The following is a 15,295-nucleotide window of genomic DNA, read 5'->3' on the forward strand; positions in this document are numbered from 1 at the left end:
TGAAAAAATAGTAGGCCAAACAAAAAATAATTTGAATTAAAATTTAAAAACTATTAAACAACTATTTTTTATTTTTAGTTTTATTATAACAAATCATTTATAAAAAAAATATATATATTGAGATGTTACAAAATTTAATGTAACTTTAATCATTCCAAAAAAAAAGTTACCTTTTTTCTCAACTAATGTCAAATTTAAATACGTAAAACACTGTCAGATAATTTAGTTTCAAACATCATTAATCAACATTTATTGAATGAACGATATTTTCACCGATGGTATAATAAATCAAAATAAAGGTTATACACATGAATGTGTTACAGATAAATGTCATCACATAAAGCCATAGATAATAATCTCATTCTTCATTCTTCTGTTTATACCAACGAGGCCAACTAGGAAATATTACCAACATTCTAAAGGAAAGTAAAAACTTGATTTAAAGAAAATTTTGCTGTCCATTTCGTTCGTTTGTTTCTTTTATAAATTTCAACACAAATTACAAAAACATTGTGTATTCCTAGGGAGGCGGATGAGAGGGCTTCAACAGTCGGGCAAGTACATGTCGGCCGCCCACTAGTTTCAATTGTTGTCCATCCATTAATACACTACGAACTCCACTAGACGTCGCAGCTGATGTATTCGTTACGGCCTAAAAGGAAAAATAGTCAATAAAAAAATTGTGATTATATATTTTTAGATTTGTTATTAAATGTATATATAAATACTATAATAATAATTATTTTTACGATGTTAGTAGTAATAAAAATGTTTAATGCCTGTTTAGTTTCCAAAAATTATATACTAATTCTATTTGTTTTATGTATATATAACAAATTTTGTGTTTGTTTCGATTTAATATACCGGCAATCTCATGAGGAGGAACTCATGTTATTTCTATTACCACCCATTGACCACCAGTGACGGTTAAAGATGGACGCAAATAACATACATATGTAAGTATTCAATTTTTGTCGCCATCATCGTTCAACGAATCGAAAAAGCCTTAGACAATTGTTTATTTTTAAGCTATGTTCGATATTGTTTTAAAAGTTGATTCGACAAGTCCCTATACAATTAAGTACCAGTAATACTATCAAAATTTTTTACCGGCCGTAAACCGCCGCCGCTGTCGATATTAAGAATAGAATAGAACTTTAGATATTAATAAGATATTAGAACAGAACTTAAATATTAAGAATAGAACTTTTCCTAAAGTCTGAAATTTTTAATTCATAAATATGTAATAATAATTGAATAATTGAAAACAGTGATGCATGTATGTATATGCATTTCAAATTCAAACGCAAAATACATTTATTGTAGACAGTTCTTAATCATGAGATATTCTGAATTACCATTTGTATATTCTCTTGCGTTTGTTTTACTTGTCGAGATTGTTGAGCGATTTTATACGATTATATTTATAACTCACACTCAACAGTAGCCATTATATACAGGCTTTCATCATTACACATGAAAAATAAAAATGCAGTAAAATCGGACGGAAACAGAAACTCCAAAGAAGGCATAAGTCGTGAAATATGCTGTCAATGTATGTCAATAATCTTTTGGGATTCAAACGCAATTTTGCAAATAAGAACTAATACTACTACGCTAATCTACTATCCAAGGCTGGAAATGACCCTAAAATATACCTTTCACCGAGGTGCTTGAGTTCACACCTTCTTTACTATTGGTATCTTTATATGGTAAAATTCAACTAATTGCCTTCGTAATAGGATATGCCTTCGTAAGTGCCTTATTTGCTAGATCTACCGTACCTTTACAATTAAGCTTAAGCTAAACACTTTTAGAGTGAGAGAAATATGGCATCATCAGACAGCTAATAGGTGATATTCTTTGACCCATTGCGAAAGGGCACAGTAGGTTAGGTCACACCTCCTGTTCTGTTTGTATTTGAGGAGAAATACAAACAGAACAGAGTCCGTTCAGCAAATGTCGTATTCCGTAATAACTTTATAAGTATTCTGTAATATCAAATTACGTAAAAAAATATAAGAATATATATTGCAAAAATACGCCGAAAATTCCCTTAGTGTTACATTGTTTATTAATTTAATTTTTAAATAATTTTAAATAATAATATTCTAATGTAAATAAAAAAACTAGTAATATATTATATTACTAGTTAATAGTATAACTAATTTGACGTAAAAAAAAAAAGAGCCGCTGAGTTTCTTTCGCCGATTCTTCTCAGGTCAGGGTGTTTCCTTTTCCGAACCGGTGGTAGTGTTTAATTTGACCATCAATAAGAAAGTCTAATACTTCTATATTGAATAAAGGAATAAAGGATTTTTTTACGAACAGCAACCGATGGAGTTTGACACATATGTTTTAAAGATTTTTCTGTAACAATTACCGAGAAAAAGGAATCAATGTAACTCAAATGGTACCATTTCACGTATCCACGCTTAAAGAGGATACAACGACCTTGTTCTTAAAAGAGTAAATAAATCACAACATAAATATGTTTATTTATCTTGGCGAACGGGAAAAATGACGCTCGAAATCAGCTGAACCTGATGATTGAGAGCTGCATTAAAATTCAATGCCAGATTTTTGCAATTTTACGGTTAGTCACCGGCCAAAAACGATAGCCGTGCCAAAATTCGAATTACACAAAGTAGTCGCGTGCTTAGGCGCTGCCAATTCGTAGCATGGCAGAGAATTTGGTTTGTCAATGAAAATTTTGCCTCGAAGCGATTAAAACGTTCCAGTGTTTCGCCTGTACGAAATTGATAATTTATCGATTATTTTTTTATTTATTCTGCATGAAGATCATCAGGGCTACTACTTTATAATATTTTATCAAGTAAAAAAAAAACATTTATTACTGCTTCTTTTTTGACATGACAATTAAATTTATTACAAAATTTACGAAACTATTATGACATTAAGGAGACGGAAACTTAATGTTTACAAGTTTTAATTTATTTCTCGTCTTCATACAAAGTTTTCTTATAGTTGTTTATTTTTTTATAATAATTAAATATGATTGTGCCTATAAAAAGCATTGTTTAAATACAAACTCAGATTGTAGCGGCGGTTTTAGAATGAACAAGAAAATTCGAAAACTTTCACTTGTTTAATTTGATGGCAAAATTTCTAAGTATTACTGTTTAGGAATCACCTAATATAGTTTGGCGAATATATATTGTAGTTTAACATTATTAGACACTAAAACCCTGATGTTTTGGTGTTCTTATATAACGACAAAGTACGTGTTAATTATATTACGTAATTATAATAAACACTATACAATATAATATCAGGCTCAAAACATACAGATTTCGCACTGCCAACGCAAGTCATGCTAACATTTGAACATTTCATTAATAAAAATAGATAAATATTTCGTTACTGAGAATTTATAACTAGGTACATTGTCTTCAAGAAATAAAATAACTTGCATGACCATAATTCATTTGAATACAATTAAAAATGTGCGATAGTTAATTAGAATCAAGTTAATCCTTCTCGTGTGCTTTCACCGTTACTAAAATAGCAAAACCAGTCCGTGCTCACTTCGATCAAACATATTTTTATTGAGTGCAGTCGATTATTAACTTTGTGAGTTTCAGTCGTAAACAATCTTTACAAGTGGTATTAATATTTATATAGAATATAAACCTTAGGACTCCCACAACCTTATTTATTTACAAGTCCACTCATGCATATTCTATCGAAACATCATGCACAAATCACCGAAACTAAAATCACTCGTATGTTTCAAGTTCATGCATATCACCTGTTGTATTTTAATTCCCTGCGGAAGTTTAACCTGGTGTATCGGATTCACCTGCGGTAATGATAGTAATAGATATTCATAATTAGGGAACAGTGATTAAAAAAAAAACAACTTAAATCTTTTGAGGAATGAACTAAATTTCATAAAACGCATATATTTAAAATTTACCTGTTGTAACTTCAATACAGGAGCTGATGATGATGAGGTCGTTACCGTTTGCGCTCCTGAAAAACCAAGATGACAAATATATTATTTGTTATGTATATATGAATAATATTGATCATTGGAACAATCATCAAAATATGATGTATTGAGGTAACAAATGCTTTATTTTTATTTTATGTAAGAATAACTTACCAATATTACTTAAAACTATAGTTTGTGATGTGGACGTTCCACCGGTCGAAGTCATTCGTATAGCACTTCCATCGCTCTGCTGGAAAATAACGATATTTAATAAATGTATGTGACACAATTATGCGTCTATGCGTATTTGTAGGGTTTTTTATCTTTATTGCGGCAAATGGCCTATTTTGTAAATAGGTGGTCATAACCGTCTTCACATATTGGTACTGTAAAAAATATTAACCATTCGTTATTCATATATGATGCTCAGTATACATTTGTTTACACTGAATCGTTGAACTATTAGATCGTTAAAGACGCTACAACTGCTCAGGTTTTGAGAAGAAATACTGGGTCGAAGCGACTATAATGACATAACAGCGTAGCATAGAACTTCCTAAGCAAAAGCTTGTTTAGGAAATCTCAGGAGCAGTTTGAAATATTTTTTTTCCTTATAGTCGTTATCTGTTTAGATTAAGTAATGTTTATTTTTTGTACTTTTTGTCCGGTGCGTGTATACTTTTTACCCTCTGGGACACATATTTTACGAATGTAAAATGTTCGTGTCCCAAAGAAAGTATATCTCATTCTAACTATGAAACACGACGAGCGCGAGGCTCGGATGGCGGGCCGCCCACCTGCAGGATGATGTTGTGCAGCGGCTTGCCCGAGGCCAGCAGCAGCGGCCGCGCCAGGCGCGCGCCCGGCGACAGCACGCGCACGCCGCGCCCGCGCCCCGCCTCCAGCGAGATCATCTGCGTCTGCGCACACACACACGCTCACACGCCGGCACGGGCTGGCTTAAAAGTTAACTGCGAACTAACGTGGGAGCCGCCTGCGCTGGCATCGTGCTGAGTAATCTAATGAAGGAGTCGTTTTTTGAACTCCGTAGAATATTACGACGATGTAGATGATCTCACAAATAGGTCATATTTTAAATTAGCTGTAGTCATTTCAGAATATAGTGAGGGGTTATTTTAATATTAGTTGCCGGCGTTTGTATTAAGATCTTTCTGTTTTAACTAAATTAAAAATGGAAACATTTAATGTGACGAAAGAGTTATTTGATTGACTTCATTAATAGAAATAAACATAGGAAAATTATAACCTTTTTTAGCACCATTAATCCTATTTTCGTTATGTATATCGAATAGAACACCTAAACTTAAAGTGTAACTTACTTGTGCATTAGTGAGGAGCTTCGCTACTATAGGTTGTGAAGACTTGTCGCCGGAGTGGGTCCTGACTACTTGCGCTATCGATTTTGGTGTTTGTTGATTCGCTAGTTGTAAAGTTTGTCCACTCGCAAGCTGAAGAGTTTGGCCACTCGTTAACTGTAAAGTCTGCCCGCTAGGTAACTGAACCGTTTGCCCACCGGATAATTGCACAGTTTGACCACCGATTTGAACCGTCTGCGAACCTAATTGTACACTTTGGCCGCTCGGCATTTGCACAGTTTGACCACTTAACTGAACATTCTGACCTAATTGAACAGTTTGCATATTACCACTCGCTAACTGGACAGTCTGGCCACTCGGCAGCTGTACACTCTGAGATGGAAGAACACTTTGACTAGCGACTTGAACACTCTGTCCACTGGGTAGCTTCACCGTGTGACCCGTCAATTGGACGCTCTGACCGGCCAGCTGCACCGTTTGGCCGGCAATCTGGACAGTCTGCCCGGCCAATTGAACCGTGGAAACCGGTATTTGGACCGACTGGTTAATGGGTTTTATAGTAGGAGACGATGCTTGTGCTCGTGCATTCTGATTTTTCACTTGAGCCGTCGAGACCGCTCTGACGGCTTGTACGGATTGCGGGGAAGCGAGCTGAACGGTCTGCCCGCTCGGCAGCCGGACGCTATGAGTGGGCAGCTGAAGCGAGGATAGTTGCAGGGTGTGTCCGGAGCTCAACTGAACGGCCTGACCACTAGGAAGATGGACGGTTTGGTTGGCCGCTAGTTGTACAGTCCGTCCGCCAGCCAGCTGTACTGTTCTCGTGCTCATTGATGACGTTACGACTGTCGGTATACTTGACACCACATTCGTAGTACTCGCGGTACTCTGTAATTTAATATCATTATGTAAACAAAAAATATGTCAAAAAATTATAAGAAAATATAAATATAGTAATATAATCGCACCTGTGCTATTGTCGTTACAGATGTAGTTCCCGGTATGGACGGTCGTTTTTTACTAGATGGTGTACCTGAAATTCCAGTTAATGCTTTTATTTATTAATATTTACACAAATAATGCAAATGTAGATAAAATACAAGTTCATATTGTTAAAAATGATGTCCATCGATTACTACATACAACTACTCATTTATGTATGTTATTTACTTTGTTGCATGAGAGCTCTCGGTGATATAAGAGACTTTCCGGATGACGGCGTGGCTGGACTGAGCACTCTCACGACGCCCCGCCTTGCATTCGGTGTGACCTACACAAAACAATGTTTTTTTTAATCATTTAATATTAATTATTTAAAAACTATAATATTCACTTATCAATCAAACAATATCAATACATTTGAAAGATACAGCTGATTACAAATTTTTATTTTTATTTCGCATTATAAATCAAGGTATAAAAATATCTTTATCTTATGTGCATCTTACCAAAATTAGTATGAAATATATTTATAAGTATACTCGTAAGTTACATATAGTTAGTTCACTTATATTACTTTACAAAAACAGGATGTAGTGTCTAATATTTGGTTTTAAAAAACAATTTAATATTAATAATAATTAGGCGTGATGAACTAGAACTTATATGATCTAGAACGCGTGAACCTACACTGAAAATAGTTCGTAATAACGAAAACACTTAAGAAGTATTATTTCAATATAGAAGACACAAAACACACTATTGAATGGGTCATTAGACTTAATTGAGACTAATCATTCTACAATATAACTTAAATGTTACTTCCCAACACGACTATGAATAGATTAGCATTATAATAGTTCCTATGCATACTGCAAAGAACATTATTAACACTGCATTCGCATAGCACGCACATTACACACAAAAAAAATCCATCCTTAATTACAAAGGTTTTAGGTTTTTATTATTCCTCGTTTTTTTAATGTACTATGTAAATATTAAGAATTGATTAATTGAACAAACTAACCTGTGTTTGAGGGCAAACGGTGATATTTGGAGCTGATACGGATTGAACAGAAGGTGGCCTTATTAGAAGCGACCGTGTTACTTGCGTTAGCTGAAAATGTTTGAAAAATCTATTATTACATATTTACTGATAAATGCCTTACGAAATTTAAAATATTTTTTATTCAAGTAGGTTCATAAGAGTGTTTTTAATTTAAATGATAAGCTACCACTTATATATTATTGTTATATTTGACCAAAATATTTCAAACTAAATTAGTTAACTACCTTAGCTGATTGATTCATGGCATTTTGGTGAATTGATGCTGTTGGATTTGGTAGCACAGTCGTCACTGAAGGCGTTTGTTGAACTGATATATTCATTGATACCTAAAAGACAAAGTATCGTGATACAATAACCGCATGTTTAAATTCTCTGTTATAATAAGAAAATTATCTCTATGAAAATTACTTTTGTCGAAAATAGGTAATTCGACTGGCAAACAGCCATAGATATTGGCACTTAAGAAGTATTTACGATCCCTTACAAAGTCATTTCGCCACCAGCTTGGGGAACTAAGTTATGTTCTTTGTGCCTGTAAATATACAAACACACTCACCCTTCAAACCGGAATACAATAAAATTAAGTATTGCTGCTTGGTGTTAGAATATATTAATGGGCGTTTCTTTTGCACAAAACCACTAAGTAATTACTCAAAAAGGCTACTTCGAATATTACATTTTATATTACTTACCGGTGCTTGTGAGGTTTCAATTTTCATGGACTTTTGTTTCATAAGCGGCGAGCGTTGCGGGGTGACCACTATCGAAGGCATGGATGTCGACATTTGTGTCAGTATCGACTCACTATTCTGCTTCGTAAGAGGCGGAACGTTTTGTTTCACAGTTTGTACTACAATGCTTTGTTTATTCTGTATTTGCTTCGGCGATTGTACACCTTGCTTTACCAATTTCGTTTGAATCACACTCTGCTTCGATACATTTTGCTTCGTTAGCGCCGGCATCGATTTCGAAGTTAATAAACTCGTTTGTTTTTGATTTGTTTGGGCAATCGTCTTTGGCACAGATTTTGGCGTTGCGTTCACTTGGCTGACTTTAGCCTGAGGTTTCGTTTGGATCAATGAGGGTAGTTTCGCTTGCGCAGTATTTTTTGGCGTTACTGGTTTCGATTTCTGAGGTGTAGCTACCAGCTTTCCTTTTGCCTTGCTTACAGGGATCTGTTTGTTGTTGGTGGCTTGCGTTGCTTGCATTAACAGTTGAGCAGACGACAAATGTGGTAGGGCTGGCGGTACCCCACTATCGTCGACGTCAACGTCACTATCTGAAGCATTTTCTGCTATTTCTTCTGTGTTGCTAACATCTAAATCCATCTGAATGAACAAGTAAAAAATGCTCATAGCATAATTGTAATAATATTCAAATATTTCAAACATGTTTTTGTTGCATGTTTAGAAAGAAAACAGTGAATTAAATAATAGTAAAATAATAAAATACGCACCTGCATTTGAGGAGAGTTAGCGGAGAGAGCAGCTGCATTCGCCTTATTTCGTCCTCGAGCATTTTTAGCATAATCTTCTTCACTCCTGAAAAATATTTATAGTTTGATTATAAATATGTTCATATATTATATTAATATATATTTTTGGTTTTAGTAGCAAATGCTACCTACTTATGTCTATGCAAATATGTCCAGAGAGCAGTCCTCTGGTCGAACTTAACAATAGGGTCTCGCTTGACGGTCAACAAACGCTCCAGTGCGCTAGCCACGGCACTCGACAGAGCCTGCTCGCTACACGGGACAATCCATTGTGACATCCTGAAAAATATTATCGATAAGATAAGTTCGATTGTTATATTTTATTTATGTTACTTCTTCTACAACTATTAATTTAAGTCGAGTTTACCTTCATAATAATTTTATTATTATTATTGGCAATGCCTATAATACCAACGATATTAGCGCACTATTGTCGTAATTTTAAATTAAATTATGGCGATAGTGATATCAATATATAAATAAATAATTTCCAACCAAACGTCTCCGAGGTTGAGACTTTTTAACTAACAAAAACTAGTGGCGATTTTTCAAACACAACCGCAGTACATCGAGATGGTATTATTTATTTCCTGTTCAAGTTCTGTTAAAATCAAGCCTCGAAAGACTAACACGGAAAACTGCGTCGCAAGTCGACGTCATAACGAGCGAACACCGGCGGCCTCACCTCAGCAGCGTGACGATGTCGCGGCGCGAGCCCTCCCCGTTGGGCAGGCGCGCCAGCGCGTCGCGCAGCAGCGGCAGGAAGGCGGCGGCGCGCGGGCGCTGCGGCGTCAGCAGCGCGCCGCCCGCCGCGCCCGCGCCCGCTCCGCCGCGCGGCCCCGTCGCCGGCCCCACGGCCGCCCGGTACCTGTCGCCAGCCCGCACTTAGTTCTCGCTCACGCTACGTCACTATATGTCACAAACCTTAATCTCCATTTTACCTCCTTGAATATAAAAAGTAGCCCATGTCCTTGCCCGGGACCAGAACTATCGACACTCTAAACTTCATCTAAATCGGCTCAGCTATTTAAGTGCGAAGAGGTAACAGACGGAGTTACTTTCACATTTATAATATTAAGTAGGGATTAATTAATTACATTAATATTAATCTGACTCGACAGAAAAAAAATATATCGTACTAGACAGTAAAAACTACTTTTATGCTTCCCAAATATATGATATATGTAGGAGACGGTCATTTGCAGTCTCGAAACGCAGATCGGCACGAAACCCGAGTCTAGGTGATGGAGGGACGACAGGTGTCCGGCATTTATTAAAATTGTTTTTTTTTATATTGACTTGTTGCGTCTATTATGTAAAAAAAATTATGAACTTAATTAAATAGAAAACGTTATTGTGATTATTGTGTCACTGTTCAATTACCCAAATATCTGCCCGAACAATATCTTATTATGATAACATCAATACTATGTCTTCGACATAAATATACAAGTATCTTATTAAAATTCAGTAAATTCTGTTATTACAAAAACGATGCGAACCCATATTGGACAAAAGTGAATGGCTTTGAAGCGGAAGCGTAGCGACGTCGCTCTTGCGTTCGAAACTCAGCTATCTCTGCGGTTGTCGGTTGCCGTACTACCCAGGATGTTGGATATCTAGAAAATAAAGAAACAATACAGCAGACTATCAATTTCTTATTGTAATTAATTGATTATAATGTGCTAAAATTATGCAATACCTTAATACATAAAAACCTTAATTAGAGATATTTTGTATTGTAATGGAAGATTTTTATCTTTTAAAAAATTCTGAACATAAAATTTTGTTTAATTCAAATGAAACCTAACAGTTTAGTTTTTCAGTATGTATATTACCTTGGCGGTGGGGGTTCAGTGCTAGGTGGGGATGGAGACGCCGCCCGCAGCCATCGCTCGCACAGACGACCCAATATGGCATCGCAGTCTCTACCCGCACCAATCCATTGATACATCTGTTATTAATTATTTGTTTATAAAAATAAATAGAATAAAGATTATTTATAAATATAATTATTTTGTAAGTATAGTGCGCTGAAAGTCCTAGTCTATAACAAGGACATTTTTTAATAATTACCATTGAAACTTGAGATATTAATTGTGTGCATATAAGTGCCCAAAGTTGTGAAATTTTGTTTTTAACCATACATACAAAGAAAAATACTATAATTCACAGATCACTGAAACAATTAATCAGTGATTCATTTTACAGTGTTAACATGACCACTTATCACATCACCTTTGGGTTAACCATTCACTCATTTAACTTCCTAAAACAAAATACAAATATAAAAAGTAACCTGTGTGTCTGGCATATATTGCAAATATGGGACAAAATCATCTGGATGTGGTCCTCTCTCCCCAGCAAGAAAATCCAATGCAGAATTTAACTCTGCACACCAGTCGTCTGATACTGAAACATTGATTAGGATTATATTAAACAATAATAATTAGACTAATTATACTATCTATTACGCAATTATGTGAAACTACCAAAAAATTTGCAAGCAAAATACCTGAAATCATATAGATTATGATTCAGATATCATATTTTACTTTTAAATGTCAATTTTATGGTCAGACCAGTAACTCGTAATAAAAATTAATACAAAAAGTGTACATTTTTATTCCTTAACAATTTTCAAGAGATACTAAATAAAGTAATGACTTACCAACACCACAATAAAACTATTATTAATAGCTTATTTCAATCTGACGTAATTTATAACTTAATATTATTTTGAAATACCAAAATAAAAACAGAATTAAAAGTTAAAAGTTATAGCTGGTGTAGCATAAAAATTGAAATTTCTTATATTTAAAACCACTTTATAAATTATACTTATACTTACAACTGTACCATGTGTTTAGTGGTGCAATAGGAGATCTCATAACTGCTGAACATCTTGCATGTAACTGTTGTTTGGAGGCTCTGTGTGCAGCGCGAGCAGGGAACAAGGCACGTACGAGTGATAAAAAATTTGCATGTGTTGTTTCCGTCAGTGCTTCATCTGCTTCTAAGAGTGTCTCTTCTGTTTCATTCGATGTATCAGCTTGCAGAACTTCTCCAGAGTCATCAGCTAGTTCTACTGGGAGGGCCATCATGTCTACAAATGTTTTACAATTTGTCATAATAAAATATACTAATACTATGATAGAAACTAAGTTTCTGTGTACATCTTTAAGTAACAGTAATATATATTGTAATTTAATCATAGCTGTGATATTATTAACAGAAAAAGTAGTTTCTAAAGAACAATTATTTAAAAAAAAAACATCTATAAATAAAAATCATTTAGCATTAGAAGTCTGTAAATTTTTCCACTGCTGGGCTGAAGGCCTTATTCTCTTTGAGGAGAAGGTTAGGAGCATATTTCACCATGCTGCTCCAATGCAGGTTGGAGGAATACACATGTGGCAGAATTTCATTGAAATTATACACATGCAGGTTTCCTCACGATGTTTTCCTTCACCGCCGAGCATGAGATGAATTATAAACACAAATTAAGCACATGAAAATTCAGTGGTGTCTGCCTGGGTTTGAACCCGAAATCATCGGTTTAAGATGCACGCGTTCTAACCACTGGGCCAACTCGGCCAATAAAATCATTTATACTAAATTCTATTTTTAACTCACCAATCCCATCTAAATCTTCTAACTTTATGGGCACTGGTTGGTTTATTTTAGAAGAATTTTGTAAAGAATTGATATCTTGAGGCTCTTGTTTAATTGTTCTCTCTAAATCATTTTCATGGCTAATTGCACTAAAAATAAAAGAAAAAATACTCACTAAAAAAGTTTTAAAAAAAAAAACTTGTTAAAAATAAATAAACAAGTTTGACCTTGAATTGACATGACAATATTAGTGAGATGTAAAGAAATCTATGGTAAGTATTATACAAAAAGTGGTGATTGTATTTTTAAAAGAAAATATATTAGTTAAGAACAGTTTATAGAGCATATTAAACCTCAGATTTACATGCATATCATGGAAAATGTAAATCTAAGGTTTGTTTATATTTACTCCTGCCCTTAGAATAGAGTATAGAGAAACATACCTAATATCAGAAACTTCTTGTTTAATCTCAACATGATCTAATAATCTTTTAATTGGCTTTGGACTTGTTACAGGGTCTAAAAATGATGAGCTCTCAGAGTCTGATTCTTCACGTTCACATTTTATTTTTATATTAGGAAGAAGAGGCTTATTTTCAACAGCATCTTGCTCTTCTTTGAATTTTTTTAAGGCAGCTTTAACATCTTGTGTTTTCTGTTTTTGATATGCTTCTTTTTTAGCACCTTTTCTTAGTTTTTGAATTGGTGATTCTGTTTTCTGCCCACCAAACATTAGTTTTTTCGTTCCATTCATCAGAGCTACTCTCTGTTTAATGTCTTCTAATGTAATACCTGTAGTATTCAGTTCTGGATGATTCTGTAATAAACAGATATATATATATATTGTAGTCGCTGAGCTGGGTAAATAAGGATTTTATCGAGAGATATTTATTAACATATGTGATATAAACATTTGCCACCGGATCTATTCATCTGGACTATGCTAATGTATAGTTCTACAATACTCATATGTTTTTTCATGCTTTTATTTAAATATATTAAAATATTTCTTTTGCTCCTGTAACTGTAGAAATAGTCAGAGATATTGAAATTTCAAATTTGAAAGAGTTAAAGGCAATATTTAACAACATGAAAATAAACATAATATCTGTGACATTAAGCTACAATTTTATAATTATTTCTGTTATTTAACATATTCCATGCCATTGTTGTATTTTCCTTGGATATTTTGAAGACCTAATTAACTATGTTTCTAAAAATATGAAACATAAACACACTATATAGATTAAGTTTATCCTGAAACTATACTAATTAAAATACAAAAATTATTTGTAACATTGAACATTTTATTTTTTGATGAATCTAGAAAAGATATTCAACAACTTACTACATCATAAAATTTACTCTATATTTAAAGTGTTAAAAAAGTATTTAAAAGTAGTTCTCTAGGTTTTTTAACAGTCATGTTTTAACTAAAAGTGCTAGAAGCAAACCTCTCTATATTGCCTCCTTGCTCTGTGGGTAGCCAGGACATTCTTTAAGCAGTCTAATGAAGCTGGGTGGGATGGGTCAGTAATTCCAAGTGTACCAGATACATTAGTATCTCCAATCTAAAACAGTTTTAAAAATATAGATTACAATTTATCTTTAGGTTCTTTAAAAAATTTATATATTGTAATAATATTTCAATAAAATGAATTAGATATTTTATATTTTTATATAATTATTATTTACCTGTCCAGAATGCATAGTTTTTCTTTTCTTAAAGGTATTCTCTGGGGGGCCTTCAGGATAATTTTCATCTTCTGATTCTTCCCCTCCAACCTCACTCCAAATTGCTGCTAATTCTTCAAAATATCTTTGTCTTGCTCTAACATACATTGGTTTATAATTATTTCTGGGAGATGGTTTTGGTGGCAAAGTTGGGAGGAATGGTACAGGCCCGGGAGGCAGAGCTTTTGCAGCAGCTAACAATCTTTCACGGGATATTAGTACTTCTGGTAACATTTTGGCATAATATGATTTAGTCTGTAAAATAAATTAAAACTGATAAGCAAAAAGATTTATTCTTTGTATAACTTTTAGGTGGCCAATCTTTAATTTGATAATATATTGTGTATAACAAAATAATAAACAATGTAAATGTAAAATAAGTCAAATTAAGTACCTTATGTTTTTGTTGTTTAGCTCGTGCTTTCATCAAAAATTTTCTCATTCTGGCAATATCTGGCCTATAGTTTCCTTGTCTGAGATTACCAAAGAACTGGTTTAGGGGAGATTTGAAATGAAATGGTTCAAAATTAAACAACATTTTTATAGTTGTCTCCTTCTCCTCTTCATCATTTTCAGGAAAGGTAGGCAGAAACTCCTTTAGATACTCCTTATGTTTATCCTCCAAACTGTCCCAAGTCTTCATTGAGAAGAACTCTTTAAAAATCGAATAATCTTCACAGAGCTCCTGTGGAAGTTCCAAGGTATGCCCCAAGATACGTACTGGTTCAGTAACTTCCTCATCACATTCGGAACTTCCACTAGAACTATCTGATGAACTACTGCTACTCTCACTACTATAACTGTTTTCACTCTCGACTTTTTCCTCCATCACTTAACAATATAGAGGAAGTAAAAATTCTTACAAGTCTCCGTAATGATCATTTACCGTTTATCACGCGTCGAATAAGTGATTTTCCATCCACTATGTTAATATTTCGCGTTGTTTTGTTCCCGATGTTTACGAAAAACCGAATCCGTAATATAACATTATCCAACAAAGAGCCATGGAGTTTTTTAAATAGCCGTCAAGTCTTGTCTAAAATAAAATACAACGCACACGCCAATCTGTACAGTTTCATACATACTATGCGCCAGAACGGCACATTGCGATGAGAAAATAGCTTGACAACCCAGAACAGCGACATTTTGCC

The 15,295-nt window shown here is 34.2% G+C and overlaps 1 protein-coding gene across 3 annotated transcripts; it reads right to left on the reverse strand.

The window, feature by feature from the left end:
* Nucleotides 1-193: 193 nt before the first annotated feature.
* LOC125068616 (nuclear factor related to kappa-B-binding protein) lies at nt 194-15,247 on the reverse strand. Of its 3 annotated transcripts, none has more exons than XM_047677842.1 (23): nt 14,539-15,247; nt 14,106-14,399; nt 13,865-13,981; nt 12,854-13,227; nt 12,432-12,559; nt 11,647-11,901; nt 11,095-11,207; nt 10,634-10,749; nt 10,298-10,414; nt 9,481-9,663; nt 8,928-9,074; nt 8,757-8,841; nt 7,993-8,628; nt 7,525-7,626; nt 7,259-7,348; nt 6,463-6,562; nt 6,261-6,325; nt 5,299-6,180; nt 4,756-4,878; nt 4,130-4,205; nt 3,941-3,996; nt 3,773-3,823; nt 194-652 (listed from the first exon to the last, which is right to left on the reverse strand). In XM_047677842.1, the coding sequence occupies exons 1-23, from the start codon at nt 14,971-14,973 to the stop codon at nt 521-523; spliced, it is 4,677 nt and encodes a 1,558-aa protein (XP_047533798.1). In that variant the 5' UTR covers nt 14,974-15,247; the 3' UTR covers nt 194-520. The 3 variants fall into 3 exon arrangements, with proteins under 3 accessions (XP_047533798.1, XP_047533796.1, XP_047533799.1); XM_047677840.1 differs by having other exon boundaries at nt 4,130-4,208; XM_047677843.1 differs by lacking the exon at nt 3,773-3,823 and having other exon boundaries at nt 4,130-4,208.
* Nucleotides 15,248-15,295: the final 48 nt, after the last annotated feature.

This window comes from Vanessa atalanta, chromosome 14 (genome assembly GCF_905147765.1).
Source record: "Vanessa atalanta chromosome 14, ilVanAtal1.2, whole genome shotgun sequence".
In the NCBI taxonomy this organism is placed as follows: Eukaryota; Metazoa; Arthropoda; class Insecta; order Lepidoptera; family Nymphalidae; genus Vanessa; species Vanessa atalanta.

What these genes read in the sequence shown, in the direction of transcription:
- LOC125068616 (XM_047677840.1), bottom strand. Translation starts at nt 14,973, where the DNA reads ATGGAGGAAAAAGTCGAGAGTGAAAACAGTTATAGTAGTGAGAGTAGC. An exon ending in CAAGAAGTTTCTGATATTAG is followed by an intron (nt 12,560 to 12,853) that starts GTATGTTTCTCT and finishes TTTTATTTTTAG; the next exon opens with TGCAATTAGCCATGAAAATG. An exon ending in GAGAGCTCTCATGCAACAAA is followed by an intron (nt 6,326 to 6,462) that starts GTAAATAACATA and finishes CTGGAATTTCAG; the next exon opens with GTACACCATCTAGTAAAAAA.